The sequence below is a fragment of the Wyeomyia smithii genome, chromosome 1, assembly GCF_029784165.1.
Source record: "Wyeomyia smithii strain HCP4-BCI-WySm-NY-G18 chromosome 1, ASM2978416v1, whole genome shotgun sequence".
NCBI lineage: Eukaryota > Metazoa > Arthropoda > Insecta > Diptera > Culicidae > Wyeomyia > Wyeomyia smithii.
In genome coordinates, this window is record NC_073694.1 from 165,384,642 (window position 1) to 165,405,898 (window position 21,257).

Sequence of the window (21,257 nt, forward strand, 5' to 3'; positions counted from 1 at the left end):
AGGGGCAAGACACTGCGTAACCCAATAGGTGATTGGTAATCCTAACAAAAAGAAACAACCGGTGTCATCTTGCAACCTGGATAGCTCAACCCAACGCGTGAAAGTCCTTCACTAGTTGGGCTACGAATTTAGTGCAACGAGCAAAATTTGATTGTATTCATTGTTTCTAAGTGTTTATCGTTGCATTTTCAGACATTCCTCTAGTTACATCAAAACTTTTTGAAGTCATATTATCGTTGTTGTGATGTTGGTGTATAGAAACATAGTAAAACGGTATGTAAAAGTACAACCGGCTATATTGCGAAAAAATGCCAAAGACTAAATTTGTTTATAAAAACAACCGATGACCAAAATTCATCGCATCTTATAATATACTATTTCGATGCATTCAAATTATAAATCCGGTAAAGCTACATACCTTGCTACTGATATTCATTCATTTTAGAAGCAGTTCACAACTTGAAACACATGAACTTGCGATTTTCATTTGCTTAGTTAGTAAGAATCTATTAACAAGTAGAATAAGTTATTTGCTGTCGCTTGGTGATGCCTCGTCTTCAACCGTACAAAATAGAAAACGCTTCCCCGCTCGTGCCTACTTGTTGATCAAACCGTTTCACCATGTCCTATACGCTATGGTTGGGAAGTTGATGTGATAAATAAATGATAGATATTAATATATATATCAACCATTACCGAAATATTTTTCATGAAATAAAGTTGTCAAGCCCCTAGAAATAATGTGTTTTCCTTCTTACAGATGCTTAGCAGGGTTAACCTGTAGTGTTTTCGCCGACAGATTTATACCAGTGTGTTTGATTGATTTCGATAAAAGTAGTATAAATTTTGTTTATTTTCCGTGTAAAAAGCGTTCTTTCCACCCCTAGGGAGCGCTGCAAAATTCACTGAGCACTTAGCAGTTTTCGTATCACAGATGACCTTCCGTTCTGTGCTAAAAGGTTGCATAATCCCCTCACGGAATTTATCCGATAGAATGAGGCAAGAGGTGAGAAGAGTCGCCGGGCGGACTCAGGAAAAAAGTCATTCCAGTTGTTGAATGAAATACGCATTGAATGTTTGTTCTGCAGAGAATATTTCTCGAGGAGGTCTTATTCTACCAGCATTCAACAGTAGCCATATCACAGGTAATAAATTTAATAAGGATGCTAGCGTTTACTCCCTGCCCATCCTATTCAGATACTACTATGAGTGTGATGCTCATTTGCAACGACTGACAGAGAAAAAGTGCTTTCATAACCTGTTCCGTTAACATCGAAAATCTGCAGTAGGAAAATGGGTTTTACAAAATGTACCTGGATCTTGAAACTGTTTCTGAATTTCTTATTAATAGTTATCACACGAACGTTAATCATTGTGTAACAATAAACACGAAACTTGAGACAATCTAGATTCTAGAAAATAAGGTACGGGTGAAACTTACCATTAAACTACCAATACTTAACTGGAATGAGCCAAATCTACGATAGAATCGGTTAGGTTTTTGGTGTATTTCCGCCGTATCATTTATTTGTTCTTCCTCGATTTTGCTTTTTCTTTTTATCAAGATATACATACTGGACTCGAAAAAAAATGCACCATTTTTATCCGTGTGTAATTTTTTGAAGTAGAATACTTCTCTCAGGAAGTTCGGCTACATAGGGATGTGAAATGAAAATCTAAAACTGGAAAAAGTGAGAAATATGTCCAATTTCAAATGCTAATAAATTGGTTAGTTTTCGATGGATTTCCTTCGTTTTTGCAGCAATCGATTAGAAAATCTTCTAAGATTCCTACCGAATGCATAAAATTGCAATTTCATTATTCGAACTATTGTACTATTTAAAATTCTTAAGCCTTGTCAAAAAACAAAATTCGACCTCTGATTGGTCGTTACACGATTGCTTTTCCAAGCACGGTCGGCATAGTTATGGACCTAGTAAATTGGGAATGCATCATTTGGCCTATATAAGAGCTTCATCAGATTATAAACAGACATTTCATTTGATTTTAAATAGAAGAACTAAAATTTGAAGAACACAAATGAATATTTGAAGAGTTAATATTTTCTCGTTTTGCGCTATAATCCATAGTTAATTATCTTCATCTACATGCATACTCGGACTATTATTACGTGTTTGCGTCGCTTAGTGTTTGGCTACGGTTATGCAGAACGCAAATAACGGCGCGATGCGATTCGGCAAGACGAAATGTGTTGAAATATATAGCACTACTTCGCCTTAAGAAAAGCTGTACATTTCACCACGGTAAGGCGAATCGCATCGCGCCGTTATTCGCGTTCTGCATAACCGTAGTCTTTGTTCCGTACCCGTTTAATGATGTCGTAAGAAATGTGCATATTACAATTCGGCAGCACTTCACTTTTCATTTGCACAAAATTTGAAAATATTCAATGAACTTCATTCAAAATATCAAACAAAAAGAAGTTACAATACTGCCAATGAACGGTCAACGTTTATTTACTAGAAAAAATGACTGACACGCAAAAAGCCGGGTTATCTTTCTTGTAAAAGTATTCTACTTCAACCTCGTGGCTTTGCATACAACCTTCCTGTGATTTTTTTTGAAGTAGAATATTTCTCTCAGGAAGTTCGGCTACATAGGGATGTGAAATGTAAATCTAAAACCGAAAAAAGTTTAAAATATGTCCAATTTCAAATGCTAATAAATCGGTTAGTATTCGATGGATTTCCTTCGTTCTTGCAGCATAAGCTTGGAAAATCTTCCAAGATTCTTCCCAAATGCAGATAATTGTAATTTTATTTTTCAAACTATTGTACTATTAAAAATAGTCAAGCCTTGTCAAAACGAAAACTTCGGCCTATGATTGGTCGTTATATGATTGCTTCCCAAGCACGGTCGACAGAATCATAGACCTTGCCATTTGAAATGTGCTATTTGGCCTGTATGAGAGCCTGTTTCACCCGAAGCCGCTCATTATAATTCTAGACTGCAACAACAGCACTCCTCCCTTAGCAGCAGTAGCAATGCAGCGGATAACGGTCCCAGCTGTGGTATGGTCTAAGCATCGATAGCAGGACCAGGTGATGCAGGGCAGCGGATACCAATGGCAATGGAAGCGTCCACTACTGTGGGCGTTGCCAATGTTCCAGTTTAAACTGGATTCTTCCAGTTTTTTCAAGTTATCCAGTCAAACAGTTTAATTCCAAAATCTTCCAGTTTTATTTGTATATCTGCCAGTTTTATCCAGATTCTTTGGACACTCAAGCTCTGATTGGTTTTTGGAAATATTTTTAGAACGTAAATTTTGTGGATTGATAAATCATTGTAGCATTTCTTAACGGCATTTTTAGTATCGTATTTTCTCGCCAGAAACAAAGCAAGTAAGTTCAGGGTAGAGGACTGGGTGCACTGCTGAGCGAAACGGTGTTTTTTTTTTTAATTGTGCGTGTTTAAAATATTAAAAACTTATTTTTGATGAGTTACAGAGCGGGTTAACGAGAATAATTGTGTTAAAAGTGAAGATTAGTGATGTAGTTTACTCAGCAAGTTGAAGTACTTGCCAAAGCTTTGCAATAAAGTGTAGAAAATACTATTTTATCCAGGTGCAAGGCAGCAAGACGCAATGGCGGCGGTAACGACAGATAAGTAAAACTGTATCTTACACAGTACAGAGAGGTGCTAGTTTTCTTCCCTACCAAAGGAGATTTTATAATCCATCGTTTACTTATATATTATATAGTATTTTATATGTATTATTATAATTTCATCGACCTCGCGAAACCCATAAATGCTAAGGTGAGCCCAATTCTTTCCAACGTGACGGATGCTAGCGTTTTCCAATAAGATCCACCGCTGTGAATTTTCCAATAAGATCATATTCATTATCTCACTCTCACGCGATGGCTATTCAAGAATGAGAAGACTGTATTATTTAGGTGACGACGGTGAAAGAGATCCTAGTGCAGTCTCTTTTTTTCCCACGTGGGCATGGACAACATAGCAACGAAGTTTGCTTCTTTTAACATTAGTGTGGCCTAGATCAGTTATTCAGGAATACCAGCAGCGATTCCAGATCTGCTGATTTTTTTATTTCACTTTTACGAAATACCAACCCACATGAATAAGTTTAACTCGGTCGATAAATATCGCAATTGATCTAATTATTACGTGATGTATTCTTTTCAAAGTCCGCGTATGTCGAAAGACGTCTTCTGTTTTGAGAGGAAGGGGGATTTTAATTAGGAAAATATTGAAATGATTCTGGTGGTGGATGGATTTCACCTAACCAGAATCTTATGCTTTATTATTCGATTTTTCTAGCTTTTGAATAATCGTTTTAAATACTATTTCTTAATTATGACTAGTTTGGCGTTTTGTCCTCAAATTTGAGACTACGTTTTGGCAAATATGTGTACCTGCATTTTTTTTAAATTTTTGGGGCTCTTGATGCACGGAACTTTGCCAATTTTTGTATATAATAGGCGACTCTTGCGTAGACAAATAAAATTAATCGACCTAAAACGCCGCGTCCCTACGCGTCCACATTGGTAGGAAGGAATAGAGCGGTCGTGCATGAATTGGTCTCAAATCAGGAAATCGCTTTTTAAGAACAAACGAACGTCGTTAGTCGATCTGTTAAGCAGAAAGCCAGATGTCTGGGTGACCGAGTATCTAGAGACTACGCGTCGATACCTTCCATGAGTTCGTGTTTTATACAGATAGATTATCAACGCGATATAGTTGTCGGTATAATCTCACCGAGAAAACGAAAGTGGCGAGACGTTAACGTGGATAGAACTTTTGTAGCATTCGTAACATTGTGTAGTCGGCTGAGATAAATCAATGGGATATTCTTTTCGGTACTTACTAAATGATTTGCTAAGGAAATATTCGAATATTTTAGTCTGTCTCAATTTAGTCGCAGGTACGGATTCCTCGCATGCTTTTTTTTTACCGTGGTATATCAAACAGAATGAGTTCGGATCGCGTAATAATTTTCGCGGAGGTTATTTTGAACTTATAGGCGCGATATTTGTAATTATGAACCCGGTACTCGAACTCAGCGCATCGTTTACCAAAACGAAACCTGCTGCAAACCCTACCCTTTTCTCCAACATCCCAGTGATTTCTCGTGGAAGTGCAGAGGTGTTCTCGGCTTCCAATAAAGCGAGTATCACGTCAACATATTCCTATACACATTCCTCCTTTGACCTGCATTCGGATGCGGCCGGCGCTGGTATTGCCTAATATAAAGATTAAGGTCACCAGTTTTTACACATCGAGGATGAAAGATAGTCCCAAGCATCATCCGTTGGTTGTCTGTGTAATAACAGCTGATCTGGCAATAACGGAGTAGCAACCGCGGGCGGTCAATCATGCTCATGCTCAGAAACAAGCAAGTAAGTTCAGCTTTATTCTAGAAACTAACAAATGAATTTTATCAGATCATGCAGAAAAAAAAATATTGCAATTAATAGGTTAATGTTATATAAGTTATATAGGTTAATGTTATATAAAATAAAAACAATCTATCTCTAAGAAGTTATATTCAGGCGGCATTTTTCAAATTAATTTCTGTTGCGTAGCAGCGAACTCAAAGATAATTGAAATTTATACTTCACAATGTAACGCAGAAAAACGTTGCATCAGTTCTTTTGTTGAAAGTTAAAGTTAAATGAAAAAAAAAACTTTATTTTCTTATTTTGCGATAAACTGGTTGCGCAATTTTAGATTTTGCTCCTGTAAATGAATTTTTTCAGTACATAATTTTAACAAAACGTAAGCCCGATTGTATTTAAAACTTATGTCGAATTCAATAACCATCACAGAGAAGCTCCCACAATTATTTTTTTCGGTATTTTGTAAATTATTTTGAATCCAGTTTTTTCCAGTTTCTTCTTCAGCATTCTTCCAGCCTAATTAGAAATTTTATTGGTGACTCTTGTGGCAATGGGGATAGCGCAGCGGTTGACGTTGGTCTCAGCATCAATATAAGCAGGGCCAGCAGATGCAGTGTGGCATTTTAGTGGAATTCTGTCTCTGAGTGATAGCGGGCACACTAGCAAATGCATCCAATGAAAAGTACGTTCTGGAAAGCTTCTCAGGGTTTTTTTTTCCCCCCAAAGAATACTTTATTCGCACTGCCAGTGATAACGCAAAGATGTGATCGGCATCTTATGAATTAAACAACAAATTGTCCTTTTCAGGATGAAATAAAAACCTAGTTGAAGAGTTAATATTTTCTTTTAAATCAATTTACACTTTAAAGAAATTTAGAACAGATATATATTTGGCTTCATCTCCGTGTCTCAGAACGTACTAAATTATCTTTTCCTTCGGTCATGAGCACAACATTCGAAAAGCTTTCATTATCAGCATAAAAATTAATTTTTCGCATAATCAAAATTCAAAAATTATCAAGTCCAAATCATGACAAGCAACTATATTATTGAGAACTATATTATTGTTGAAGCGCAAAATTCGACTGATCTGATTAGTCGTTAATATGATCGCTTCCCAAGCACGGTCGACAGAATCATAGACCTTGCCATTTTAAATTTGCTATTTGTCTGTGTAAGAGTAAGGATTGGAATTATCGACTGAAATGGCTATCGATAGTTATCGATGGTTTCCTACTACTATCGATAGGTTTTTCATCCCTATATAAGAGCCTGTTTCAGTTGAAGCCGCTCGTAATAGTTCTAGACAGCGACAACAGCAGTCTTCCCTTAGCACAGCAGTAGCAGTGCAGTGGATACCAGGCGGATAGCGACCACAGCTGTGGTATAGCAATGGATAGTGCACTAGTTGCAGCGGATCTCAGCTTCGATAGCAGCTGGGCCAGCTGATGCAGGGACAGCGGATACCAATAGCAGCGTATAGCGGCTGAAACATTGGCATGGCTACGGATAGCGCAGCAGTTGCAGCGGGTTTAGCATCGATAGCAGCTGATGCAGTGAGGCATTTTAGTGAAATGCAGTCTCTGTGCGATTGCGGGCACTAGTAAATGCATTCAATCAAAAATGTTGACTCATTTTGACAACACATAAGCCGTCTAGTTTTGAGCGTTAAATCAGCTTTTCACTGTTTATTTTATCACAAGGAATACTTTATTCGCACTGTCAGTGATAACGCTAAGATGTGATCGGTATGTTATTCGATATTGAATTGAACAACAAATTAAAAAATGACTGACACACAAGCAACCGGGTTTTCCTTCTTGTAAAAGTATTCTCCTTCATCCTTGCGGTCGTGGCTTTGCACACAACCCTCCTGTGATTTTTCGTTCTAAGAAGATTCCCGCATACGAGCCAGGACAGCTGGTAAGGTAACTTATCGTTTCGTATCTGAAGAGTTATTTGCCTTTTTTTTAAAGGAATAGAAGTTTTGTATCGAAACGTGAAATTAAGCTTTTCTTCACAAACAAGCAATTTACCCTTGATTTTGCAACAGGAATTGAGTGTTTTGCCTAATATTTTTCATTGTATTCTTTTTAAAAATCTAATCATCAAAAATTTGTTTTGTTTCGATTGAAAGGGGAAAAACAAGAAAAAAAAAAGTTTGACAGTAGAAGTATGATGACATAAATATAAGGCGGCATCCATAAATTACGTAACGCTTATAGGGGGGAGGGGGGTATTTTCGAGCGTTACGATTTGTTACATAGGGGATTAAGAACAGCGTTACGTAACGAAAAATCTCTGAGGGGATCCGCTAAAAACTTTCATTATTATTGTTGAAAATTCATATACAGCGTTACGTAATTTTCAAGGGAGGCGTTGGCGTTACGTTTCGTTACATATGGGGGGGGGTCCAAAAATTGGATTTTTTGCGTTACATAATTTATGGATGTCGTCTAAATGAAATTTTGTTGTATTGTTTTATGTGTTGTTTGTAATCTAATTTTTATTGTTGTGTGTATGTTTTTTTTTGTTAAATAAAAATATCAAAGAAATGAATTTTTCTGGTTGCACTGGATTTAGCGTAAGGCAGGTGATTCAAATAATGTTCAACCGGGGATATGTTTAATAGCGAAGAAGAAGAGAAAAAAGCCGCTTGGCCACTCTTCTCTTAGCATGAAACAAGAACGCCGTCATATAGGTATTTTTTTGCTTCAATTTGTCTCTTGCTCACATAAAAATGTGTCATTACGATGGTTTACTGGGATCGAAAGCTTGTGAAGAGCACTTTTAAATACGATTCGCGAATGATTGTTATGCGATGAAACTTTTTCCATTCTTGGCGACAAATAAAAGATTTCCATTGACAACCTCCACTATGTGTCAAATCAATCCGACATTACCGCTTGTGGATAGCTGGATAGAGCGAATGGAAGCATGTTGAGCTTTCGTTGTTCAAATTTTAGAGAAAGAAATGAGAAGGAAACGTGGAAGTGTCGAAAAATAAACAAAATGAACTCTGATCTACTGGCACTTCATACCATACGAATAGAGCAGTATTCAATGGGAAAAATATTCAGCTCACATAAATTTAATAGATATTTATTGGAGTTTTATTCAAAGCTCATATTTTCATAATGTTAACTTGTATGAAAAATTCTTGGTTCTGTTGGTTTCGATAATCATGCAAAATATGGTCAAAAAATCGCTGAAACCAATCTGTTAATATCTCTCACTTTCTAATTCTTTACAGCAAAAACGGTTATGTTTACCACTAGATGGAAACGCAAGACAAGAGCATAAACTGTTTAATCTAAACCTGTGTCTTAAGCCCGTAGTACACTCTTTGTCTAATGGTCAAATATTTGTCCTTCTGACTTAATGGTCAAATTTATTTGACATCGTGGTTGTTGTTTGCCCGTGTTTGTCCCATGTTAAAATTGGAGAGTGACAAACAATTATCTTTGACCAAATTTTTAGCTGTCAAAAAGTGCCAAATATTTGACGCTTGGTCAAAGAGGTTATACAGGATAACTTTACATCTAATGATACCCCAATCAATAACGGTCGTTATTTGATACGTTACATAGCAACTGCCAAACATCATCGCACTACTGCACTAAGCCGTCGTTAACGCACGTTACACAATGCGTCTCATTCTAAAATCGTCACTCCGCTGCACCATCTGTGCAAATACCGCAATAGACATGTAGTCCCTGTAGCATAGTTGGTACCGTGCTGATTGGCAAATTGTTATTGTTTGCATTGTCGATGCGCGTACTGCATCACTCGATGCCAAACGTTCAAGTAACATCGACTAGGCTGCAGACTAGTTGTGCCGATATTATGCAAAAATCGAACCGGCAGCGGCACCGAAGCTGCCAATTACAGTGGAAAATAAACTTGTTTGGAAAAACACCGAGAGATGGAATCAAAATATTACCCATCTCTTGCTCACTCAGCTCAGCTGCTGGTGAGTTCGGAGCGCGTTTGGAGAAATTTATGGTAAACTGAGCGCAATGCATGCAAGTGGGTGAGAAAACAGCTACTTGTTAGGTTAAGTACACTGCTAGATGTGGTTTGAAATAAGTTATAGAGTAGCGAAACCATAATTTTAGACGCAGTCACTAGTAGACAACAGGGGGTGAATCGACTAGCATAACAATTTAGTAGCGAACCTTACAGCCAAACTGTTATTATAGACAACCTTCAATATTTTGCTGCCAATATTCGCTCAATGATTGATCGATTAGTGTGATAACCTCTATGCTTGCTAAGTGGGTGTTGGGTGAGGGAAGAGTCATGCAACGTTTGGAAACGAGCCCACAGCTTGCCTTCATTCACCACTTTATAGTTCATTCGACACAAGACACATCGGGAAACAAACCAACTTACAGGGGTGAACCACCAGGCCAATATGCTGCCACACGACTCCGACAAACTGAGAGACTTTTGTAAAACACCTAAGCGACGACTAAATTTGAAAACGTTGAAACGAAATAAAAAACCAGGTGTGAAACCAAGGGAAATCGCGCTTTAAAACAATAGATAGATAGCTTACATTACTAATTTATTTCCCCTGTCCCGACATGTTGTTTCTTAACCTAAGTTACTTGGTTTACTGTTCCTGTTCCTCCGGATCCGTATAACTAAACACGAGTCGGCGTCCCGAACCTCGTGGCGGTTGACGATTTTCCGTTCAATTGCAGTGCTCGATCGTTGTGCCGGGCCAATAGCGTTCAGCCAGCACCTTCGAAGGTATATATGCGATGGATTGGCGTTTCACAAAATGGCGGGTTCAGACTCTTTGTCCTCTGACAATGGATGGCACCGCCTCAAGCGTAGAGCTAGAACCAAGAATAAAAGGCCCCTCGAGGACCTATTCGACGGAAATTAGCCATCTTGTTGTAAGAACTAGTGATCCCTAAGTCACTCTTAATCGCCTTAATTTCTAATCGTAATAGCTAAATAATTTGCTTTACCTTTTTTCCCTTGTTTTAATAGATATACGTATAGTTTTTCTGTCGATCTTGTCTTCTGACCTTTTTAAACCGTTTAGCACTACAATAGTAAGTTTTACATCAGTTAGGTCTTTTTTACAAATTCACATTTTTGATATCTTCAGTATTTTAACAACTTGACAATAACAATTTTAAAACATTTTAATCACCTAATAGTACAATTTTCTAATTAATCACTGCGAAAACTCCCCGTATTTCACACATAGCGTAAACCTTAAGTACGGTAAAAAACTTTATACGCGCACCTCTGAATCGTTAGCTGTTTTAGCCGAAAGAGAACCCCCTTAGAATTGCGGTAAAAAACGGTAAAAAACTTTATAAGCGCACCTTTGAATCGTTAGCTGTTTTAGCCGAAAGAGAACCCCCTTAGAATTGCCTCGTCGTTTATATGTGAACTGTCATTTCCGAATCGGGAGTGCCACGAACACTCCCGAGTCGTAATGAACTGTTCAGTAGGCCACTCATTCCATTTGACCCACCCTGTGGATCCGAATACCTAGGTTGTCTCCTCAATGCATCTGTGAACGAACCCTTATGAGTGACCCCTCCGTCCCAGACGCGACGCGACAGACTTGGAGGGATATCACTCAACCCTGTTGAAGTAGTAATGGTGATACTATTGATAAGCTTTCCTATATGGGTGACCCCTCGTCCTAGACGTTAAACGACAGACTTGGAGGGATATCACTCATGTAGATGTGCTCTGAATCCAGGGTAGGATCTGGGAGGTGGGGATTTCAACCGGGCAAGTCTGGATGAAGTTTCAATTGTGGCGGAGCCAGCACACGCAATGTAACCGAAGGTTACAAGTGCGTAGTACATAATGGAGCAAATGACGTGAACGAAGCACTTAGCTTTGGTGCGCAATGGAAACCTTTTCGTCTACATTCCAATATTACCTTCACCTATTCAGCATAGGTTCTCTGCTTATTTCTTCCATTTAGATCTCAGACTTGTTGGCGATGTACTGCAAAATGAGGTGCCTACTGGCACTGGTTAGCGTCGGGATGACGTTGGCCGAGCTCGCGCCTCGGCTGGAAACCGTCAAACAGTGGAGTCTGCTGTCGTACAACTTTCCCTGGGATTATCCGGCCTCAAACAAGGATTTCTACAATCCGGAAAATGTTGTCGCAACCGGTATTGAAGTAGGCTATGATCGTATCTTTGTTGCAACACCGCGACTGTTTAGTGGAGTGCCGGCGACTTTGTCTTCGATACCACGTGGCAACCAAGGCGACTCTCCTGCTCTTCAACCTTACCCAGACTGGAGTCATCATACGGCTGGTCTCCGGCAGTACAATTGCTCAGACATCGGGCTGGTTTCGGTGTACCGCATTCGAATTGATTCGTGCAATCGATTGTGGGCGTTGGATGCTGGTGTTTCTCGGTCGCTGGAGGACTTCGAAGTAACTTGTCCACCGAAGATTTTGGTTTACGATCTGCACTCTGACCAAGTCGTACGCCGTATTGATTTTCCACCAGAGGTTATCCGCCGGGAGTCACTGTACACGAATCTTATTATCGATGAGACGACTTCTAAACCAGGAAACAACTGCGACGATGTTTTTGTTTATATCACAGATACTGTTGCACCTGGTGAGCTTTCGCGCTGTTCTTCTTGGGTTTAAACTAATTAAATTTATCGTTTTCTAGGAATCGTCGTGTACGATAGTGTCAAGGATCTTACCTGGCGAGTTAGCCACCCGTCAATGTACCCAGATCCTGATTTCGCTGAGTCAACTATTTTGGAACATCGTTTCACACTGATGGATGGCGTTGTTGGGTTAGCGTTCGACGAGGAAGCTGGTATTCTATACTTCCAACCTTTGGCCACTGACAGGTTAGTGAAAAAGGTCTCAGACGGTGTCATCGTTTAAACATTAAGTCTAAGAATTTATGGATTTTATGAAAGAAATCTCTTCACTGACGTTTTTATCGATTAAAGTTATTTATTGTTTACCATAGATCATAACGTTAAATCGTATTCATAACTTTTCTGGCATTCTTGACATTTTCGATTTTTTGACAGTTTTAACTCGTTTACACTTTTATCATTTAGCGCACTTTTGCAATTTTTGTTTTTTATCTTTTTTTAACCATTTCATCTCTCGGTATTTTGTATATTCATTTTTAGTGTATTAAAAATTGAACATCATAGACATTTTGATATTTTAGACCTTACTGTCTGTTCAGACATTTATGACACATCAAACATTTTTGATATGTTATTAAAATACTCCTCTGTCTTCAATATTTGACAGTTAATGCATTCTAGTCATTTCAGGCATTTAAAAATGCCTTTCTGTAATTCAGGCACAGTAACTGCAGAAAAAAATAATTTTGCAGGAGTTCAGACAGTGCCTACTTTTCAATCGGTTTCACCCTGCATAAAGTGCACCAATCCGTGCATAATTAGGAAATTTTTTTGCAATATTGCAGAGATTTTTTGCGACATTGGCATGTGGGACCTTTTTGACAGCTTGGACATTTTTGACGTTTTTATCATTGTTAATGTTTTTATCATCCAGAACCATTTTCTGTTGTTTTTCTCGTTGTTGACATACTCGATAATATTAGCATTTTCGACATTGAAGGTATTTTCTCTTTTTTTTTATAAAGTGTGTAATATCTGGATGTAACCTGATCTTCGTTTCTTTTCTAGACTGTTCTCAGTGACAACAGCAACCCTTCGGGCCGGCCCGCTACCCTTCGGAAAGGAACTGGCAGTGAAGCTGATTGGGCGAAAATCGTCCCAAGGTATCGGCCTGGGAGCATCCCCAGTGGGTGGAACCATTTTCTACTCTCCGTTCACCGAAACAGCCGTTGCCTCGTGGAATCCTCGCACTAATGAACATCAGTGAGTAGACATAGTTGAGTCTGCTTTTTAACCGACTTAACTTTTTTTTTGTTTCAGAATATTGGCTCAGGACCAGGAAAGACTCCAATTCCCAGCTGATCTCAGAACCCCGGCCCGTGATGGTTCAGCCCTGTACATCCTGACGTCTAAGTTCCACCGATTCTTCCTGAAAAACGTAGATCCGAACGAATTCAACACCAGAATTCTTCGAATAGATGGAGTCGTAACTTCCGGCAAAGCCGGTCAGGTGTCTTCTTCCTACCAACCGACCATCGAAACCAATTCACCATACTACAATCTACCGGTGGTAACTCCTTCGGCAGCCTTCAAACCGCTACCTCAACCGATTGCGATCGCCAATTACCCTGTGCAAAAGCCAACCAATCCGAAGACGTACCAATTTGTTCAGAACTACTACGTGAATAGTAAGCAACCCTATCCCTACGAACCGGTGCCAGTCATCGACCGGACGAAGATCAATCCTTTCTTCGTTCTGAACAGCGGCGAAAAACCGTCCCCTCCTGCACGTCCGAGACCGCAGTACGGACTTAATGGGGAAATCTTTTTCCCGAAAGTGAATCATCATTTCAACGACTTCAATGGGCTCCGCTATGCTAAAAGTCTAAGGGCCAACCAAACAATGGCACCCTAGGTCGTGACTATCGGTGGCGAGAGCCTATTTTGCCTCTCTTCCAGCCAGCTTTGGAAGATAGTTCTAGAATTGGCTCTTGGCTTCCTCGACGTTGCCGTTCAGCACGTGTAAATACAATCACTCAATACTCATCATACGACTGACAACAGTTGTCTAGCAGCTCAGTAACTTTAGATATTAACGTTCGGCATAACGTTGCTAGTGTAATCTTGGCTTACTTCTGATTCTTCTGACCATGTACATTTTCTTGTTTTTCATTTCTTCTCTTTCGCGTGTCACACTGATCGATCTACAACTCTAGTTAAGCTCATTCGCTGTTGTGTTATTTTAGAAGTGATGAAGTTTTTAGCCATAGTTCATTGCATTTTTCTTGCATCGTGACCACTCTTACGTGTATCTCTTCCATCTACGGTTATAAATGACAGCAACAACCAGCAGAAACTGAAACCGAATGTCGTATGTAAATAAATAAACTCGATTGAAAATCGTGCGCTCGAGCCGGCCTCGGTTATGTTGAGCGAAAATTCGCACCCTAGCCGAGGAAGCACATTGTATAGGACAATTCACGCTAGATAAATGCTTCCAGAATTAGTTAAGAACTGTAGTAGTACATTTATGTATATCGCATGCCGACATGAATAAACGAGGACGGGTAGAATTGCGAAGGGAAGAAGGCTGTTGTATGACTTAAACCAAAATGGCAAGTTCGTGCAAGGAAATGACCCTGGCTTAACCTAAAAACCGGTTCTGGCTCTTTGAAAGGGAACTGTCACTTATCGCAAAACTTGTTTGTTTTACCAAGTTCTACCTTTTTGAAGTTCGAACACGTCCCTGTTTTCTATTCTGAGGTGCAAAAAGAAAAGCTGTCGCCGATAGTACATTAGTTTTAAAACGGTAGTTAGTAACTAGCCACTTAATAGATTGTAATTATTTGTAAGTCGTTGGAAAGATAAAATGTAGAAAAGTTTTGTGATACATTAGTTATTATTACTTCACGTAATCTAGCATCGTAAAGTTGAATAATCGCGTCATGATTAGATTCCATCCGCCTCATCACAGAACCTACCCGACATTTACTTGTTTGCTTCGCTACTTGTTTGCAATGAACCTCTTGTAATAGTGAATGTAACTGAATTGTAATTAAGTTTTTTTGTATAATGTTCAATGGTTTATCATCAAAATGAAACAAAAAAACATTTGGCATCGGAAAATCCATGAACATATTTAATGGTTTGATGGTTGGTTGTTTTCAATACCTCTTGGCATCTTTCTAAAAATTGACTTTTGCAACTTGAGGTTTGACATTGTTGAGAGCAGAATTACTTTGTCGTGACGATCCTCCAATCGCGGACCATTTTATTTTCTTCCCAATGCTAATTCAAACGCATCAATTGACATCCGAAGAGGTCTCCAATGATGGTTTTGCACGATTGAAGGAGTAATAACATAATAGGTTTGGCTGATTCCACCATATGCATGTGAAGACAAGTTGTTATTGTATCTTCGATTATCTCGTAAACTCTTGATATTACATTGAACAGATTTCAAATAAGCTCAACTAACGTCGAGATAAACCTATTTCAGTATTATATGGGAATTGGGGCAAAATTAACTCGGGCTGACATTTTACGTGGATCAGACACTTACCGATCGATTCCTGACACTTTTTTACTCCATATAAGACATAATTTGACTATCACTGTTAGATATTAGCGCATTATCATTAATGCTCATACATACTCGATGTTATTTCGCTTTGTAAAATATACTAATGCCATGCCAAAACTGTTTTCGTAGAATCACCGTTTAGAGCTCAGTTTTTTTTCCGATTTAAGATCTGTTTTTTTTAAAGATGGATAAAAAAATATTAATATGTGTACAAGCTCTCAGAATTTTGATATTTGGCTTTAAAACAAAATGGCGTCGAAAAAACATCGAAAATTTCCGATTTCTCAAAGATTTTAAATGGCGCCACTGTTGACCCTTAAAATGAAATGTGTTCAAACTCGGGGGAATTCGTTTTTGCGTTAAAATACATGTTAAAATCATATATAGAAACTAAAGCAGAAGAAAAGTACATTTTTGTTGCACTGTGTAATTCATTGAGTATTTTATCCTGAAATTCTGGGTAGAAGTAGTTTGGAGTGTACTGTTTACACTCTATTTTAATCGCTGTCAGTTTTTCGAAATTTGGAAAAAGTGCCGTTAACCGGAAAGCATCGTCGAGTATTGATTTTGAGCAAGCACCTGGAAAATAGTCAACATTGAACATCGGAAAACAACTCGGAATCGTGCAGTCAACAGCGAGTCGTGTGATTCAACGTTACTAAGAAACTCTGAGCATCGAATGGAAGGAGAAATGCGGTCAGAATGGATGTTCTATAAGTGATCAGGATCACAAGCGTGTAATAAAAGCGTTCACGCGGAATTCCAATGCTTCGATCAGGGATGTGACCAAAAAGTTGAATATGTCCAAGTCTTTCGTTTCGGCAAGCACTGGAAGGGATTAATTACGTACAAAGTGCAGAAGTTTCCAAATCGCGACGAGCGGCCAAATACGGTGTGAAAGTCACGGGCCCGAAAACTGTACACCCAGACGTTGCCGAAGCCTCATGGTCTCATCATGGATGATCTACGTGAAGGCGGAATTCGGGCAGCAACCGAGGCTACAGTTTTTCAATGCCCAGCACAAATTTGATGTTCCGGATGGAGTGAAGAAGCAGAAACTGTCAAAGTTTACCAAGAAATACATGATTTAGCAAGTGCTCTGCTTATGAAGCAAAAGGAGTTTGCCGTTAGTGATTTCCGGGAATGTGTCCTGGCGCTAAACCAACTTCGTACCAAAGGAAATCCCCCCAACGCACCAGAGCTAAGGCCTGTCGCAAAATACTGGTTTATTATGAAGTATTCACTACGAAAACATCTCAAGGTGGTCAAATCTAAAGAGGACATGCATTTACTTGCTGACTCTACTGAGTGCCTCGCGCGATGGTACTGATTGGCCTGCGTTTTATTAACCCTGGAAAGATAATCTTTTTCTGGAGTCAAATCGATGCATGAATTTAAACCATTTAAAATGCAAGTATTTGTTCAAAATTTCATAATGAGCGATCATTAGGGTGTTAACAGCTTGATACATAACAAATGCCAGAATTTAGTTTTTTGAAAAACGAGAACGAATTCGCACTATTGGAAAAAGAAGAGGGTAATAAAACTTGAAGCGAGGAGTCAAATTGACGCAGACTGTCTTTCCTGGGTTAATGTTGGTTTAATATTAATGGGTGACGAGCTGGACACGCCATTAGGAATAGGCTAACCCACTTTGATTAAAATTTTCATGCATATTGAAGAGCGAGTAATCGCAGACAGACGTCCAAGCTGAGTTCCAAACTTGTGTAAAGTTTTTTGTAGTAGCAATCCGTAACCAGATAGCGCTACCAGTACCGCCAGCCTCGTGCATCAGCGAAAAAAAGATGAAGTGTTTTCTTGCTTTCTTTAGCGATACCGCTTACCGTGAAACGTCTATGGTCAACTCGAAAACAACATTAGAATTGTTGTATATCGCATGACATAGACAGTAGGTTGTCAATGGAAATTGACTTTCCGAATTTTGTTCAGCGGTAGGTATCAAAAGTTTTGTCTTCTAGGCAAAAGTCCCCATGAAAATTCCAGTTCCGTCATGGAGCAACCTCCGTTTTAGAACCAGGTATAGGCAAAAAATTCCCTTACCATAGACAAACATTCAAGGCAGCCTTCTGTTGCGTAGTCTGAAATATTATACTTTCTCGATATTCCTTCGCCGGAATAAAGTTGGGACATCTTGTTTCGCGGGAAAACATGGCAGCGAAATGAGCAGGTGATAAAAAAGAGTACTGCTTTTTAACATACTTTTTAAACGAAATCCGAAGAAAATGTTTTTCCCATACATTACACTAGCACCCTAATATAAAAGTAATGTGGTTGGTAAATGGCTGAGCAATGCGCACCAGCAGTACACCCGTACTAGTTGGCAATAGACCCAGTGTGGTCCAAAGCATAATGCATTCTTATCTCTACCTTCACGTGGTACCGACTGGGATACGAGCAACCAAGTACCGGGCGGTTGATCCTACCGCAGGCCCTTCTTCAAGTGCCACATCTACTACGGTGGTGGCGATAGAGCGAAACCAAATCGAGCGTGTCATTAGGCGAAGGACTATTGATGATCGTCTATGTGTATTAAGGATCAAAGGCAGATTCGTCACTTACTTATCAACGTGCACTCACCGATAAACGATAAAACCAACGACGTGAAGGAGGGGTTCTATAAGCTCATTGGGAAAACGTATAGAGAGTGCCCACAACACGTCATAAAGATCGCCATTGGAGGTATGAATGCACAAGTCAGACGAGGGGAGTTGTTTCGTCTTGTTATTGATAGGGAAAGTTCGATACTGAATGTCTAAAGGTGACGGAAGCGAAAAACCGGGCCTACGACAACACTTTAGTAGCAGCTAATCGTGTGACGCGTCAGATGCGGGAGAATACCAGGAGACAAGAGCTGCCGAAAAGAGTCTACACCGCCCTAAGAAACGTGAGCACTACGATCGCGTCGTTGCAGAAAATTGCTTTACCAGGCACGACACGAGGACATTCTTTAGAACGATCAACGGAATCAGGAACCAGAACGTACCAGTACCTGTCATGTGTAATAACAGAGAGGGGAAACTGATTGCCGATAAATCGCAGGTGGCCAGGCGTTGGAAGCAACATTTTGAAGTGGTGTTGAACGGTGAGGAAGGTAGGAAAGGCGTCGAGAGGAACAGGATAGAAATTGGGGAGGACAGATAAGCTGTGAACCCACCAACATTGGACGTGGTGAACAATGCTTGCAAAGTGCTGGAGAGCAAAATCATTTCAAATCGCCTGGAAATACGCGAAAATTTGATCGATCATTTTTGGTTTGAATGAAACTTTGCACACGTAGTTGGCTTAGAAAACTGAGCATTTTTCACAGGTGGAGAGATTTTTTACACCCATGAGTTACATTATTCGAAGCATTGTGGCCCAGAAACCGTTGGTTGTATAGAAAAACTGTCTGAGAATGAGTTGTAGGGAATTTAAAACGCACCATAAAAAAAATTAAAAAAAATTTTTTGACCAAAAAAAATTATAAATAAACATTAAATTTCAATTTAAAAAAAAAGAGTTGATTTTTTTGTTATAGAAACCTGACGTTAATACGCAACGTTAAAAAAAAAGTCCAGGATGGAGAAATGAAAAATAATTTTTTTATGGTAGATTATTTTTTTTTATGAAAAATCTAATTCAAACATTTTCCAACATATTTGTATTCTGATGATTTTAAAAGATGCAGAGAGTCATTTTGAATCAAAAAGCTGTTGATAGTAAACATTCTAAAGGCATTGGTTTTCGAGTTATTTCTAGTTTAAGCTCGAAAAATTATAATTATTTAGGAGAATACACGTTTTTCTTAATTTATCCATGGTTCTCCAGCAAAAACCATGCGTTCATTGGAATGCTTGATCAAAAATATACAATTCATTCTTTGACAACAAAACGATTGGGCGAACGGTTCTCAAGAAAAGAGTTAAATGTTCTAAGTGATATAAATGTATATAAGAATCAAATATATATTTTCGAGTTTTGTTATCATAGGAACATATTTTTTTATGACATAGATACTTCACAGAACTAGTTTCACCTTATATTTTATATACTTCATAAGTAAATGATTCGTCATCTTTTGAAAACAGCTTCGTTTGTATCTTATTTTCTGAAATCGGAACAAAAGAGTAATACTTCTGTGTGGCAGCTATTATTATAGATTTTTTGAAAATATTGCTCCATTCTGATACTCCTTTTCCATATTCTTCATATGATACCCAACTAAATGACATTTTTGATGAATTTTTATTACTTTTCTGATTAGACCAATCATACAATTCTTTTGCGCTTGTAAAACGATGTTCATGTTCTTTAGCTAAACTTGCATTTCCTGCCATTCGTTTTACTATGTCACCAATTGCATCGCATGGGCCTTTAAGTCGCAAAAAAATGACACTCTGCATCGACGTTATATTTTGTTTCGAACTTGCGAAGACTTGCAAAGTTTTTTCTATTTTTATATTGTGAGGCAGCTCCATCAGACATTAATATCGCTTTTTTCAACTCTTTTGTTGTTTTCAAAAAACTCGGAATCCGAAATCCGAAAATAATTTTTGACAATGAACACCTGAACCGCAACAGTATCATGATGGAGTACTTCCGATATTATGATGAAGCTGATATTCTTAAGTGTTCCAGATTCTGAATAGTAAACAACGAAGGGATGAATGGTGACTTGACTATCATTCCAATGACTACACGAATCACAAATTGATAAAGACGTATAAAAATGAGCTTGACTGTCCAATATTTTTAATTTTGCAATAACGTTTTCGTTTAATTTGCGTAAGCTTGATGAGCACCGATGATCAGGAAAGGGTTTACAGCATTTGGGCTTGGTGTATTCCATTTTCACTTAATTCATCTTCACAAAATGCAAACTGTTACTAACACATCTGGAGTAGTGCAATCGTATTTATATACGAAAACAGATATTATAGGTAACCCAGTAGTTATTGGTTGCGTACTTTACAAACAGTTATTATTAGTAAACAAGCTGGTAGTGTTGCACGACAAACATATTTTTTTTATAAAACATTCGGCAAGGGGGAACGTGTTCCGCCAACCACGCTCGACGCCTGGGTTCGAATCCCACCGCCGACATAGGTGTCGATGGTTGTGAGGTGGCGTGATCCACTCACAACCAACCCAACTGGTCTAGATTCAATCCTAGCCGACACCAGGAGATTTTCTGAGGCGAAAAATCTCTGGGATCACGCCTTCCATCGCATGAGGAAGTAAAGCCGTTGGCGCCGGTCCGTTAATAAACGGGTCGTGAGTTAGGGTCCTGGGTGTGGAGTCGTCTCCCTGGGCGTCGGTGATTGGCCGCAACAGTGGCGGAACTAGAGTAAAAAAAGGGGGGAACGTGTAGGTAGGCTAAGGTTTAGCGCTTGAGTTATTTATCCAATCGTTTTGTCGTCAAAGAATGAATTGTATATTTTTGATCAAGCATTCCAATTAACGTATGGTTTTTGCTGGAGAACCATGGACAAATTAAAAAAAAACTTGTATTTTCCGAAATATTAATAATTTATTGAGCTTAAATTTAAAATAACTCGAAAACCGATGCCTTTAGAATGTTCACTATCAACAGCTTTTTGATTCAAAACGACTCTCTGCATCTTTTAAAATCATCAGAATACAAATATTTGGAAAAATGTTTGAATTAGAATTTTCAT

At 38.8% G+C, this 21,257-nt stretch overlaps 2 protein-coding genes across 3 annotated transcripts in view; one reads left to right on the forward strand and one right to left on the reverse strand.

Moving 5' to 3' along the window:
- Positions 1 to 14,772, forward strand: part of LOC129719048 (major royal jelly protein 1-like) — a 60,870-nt gene extending 46,098 nt beyond the window's left edge. The window contains exons 2-5 of the mRNA XM_055670405.1: positions 11,347 to 11,998; positions 12,056 to 12,242; positions 13,065 to 13,259; positions 13,317 to 14,772. Of these exons, the coding sequence (XP_055526380.1) occupies positions 11,365 to 11,998; positions 12,056 to 12,242; positions 13,065 to 13,259; positions 13,317 to 13,911 (1,611 nt within the window). The 5' untranslated portion in view covers positions 11,347 to 11,364 and the 3' untranslated portion in view covers positions 13,912 to 14,772. The remainder of the gene's footprint in view (positions 1 to 11,346; positions 11,999 to 12,055; positions 12,243 to 13,064; positions 13,260 to 13,316) is intronic.
- The window catches only part of LOC129719050 (uncharacterized), a 219,523-nt gene that overhangs the window by 91,921 nt on the left and 106,345 nt on the right, over positions 1 to 21,257 (reverse strand). The window contains exon 6 of one of the 2 annotated variants that reach the window (XM_055670412.1): positions 10,242 to 10,260. The exons of the other annotated variant lie outside the window; for it this stretch is intronic. The gene's annotated coding sequence lies outside the window, so the exon portion shown is untranslated. Of the gene's footprint in view, positions 1 to 10,241; positions 10,261 to 21,257 lie in introns of those variants that run through there. 2 annotated transcript variants of the gene reach the window in all.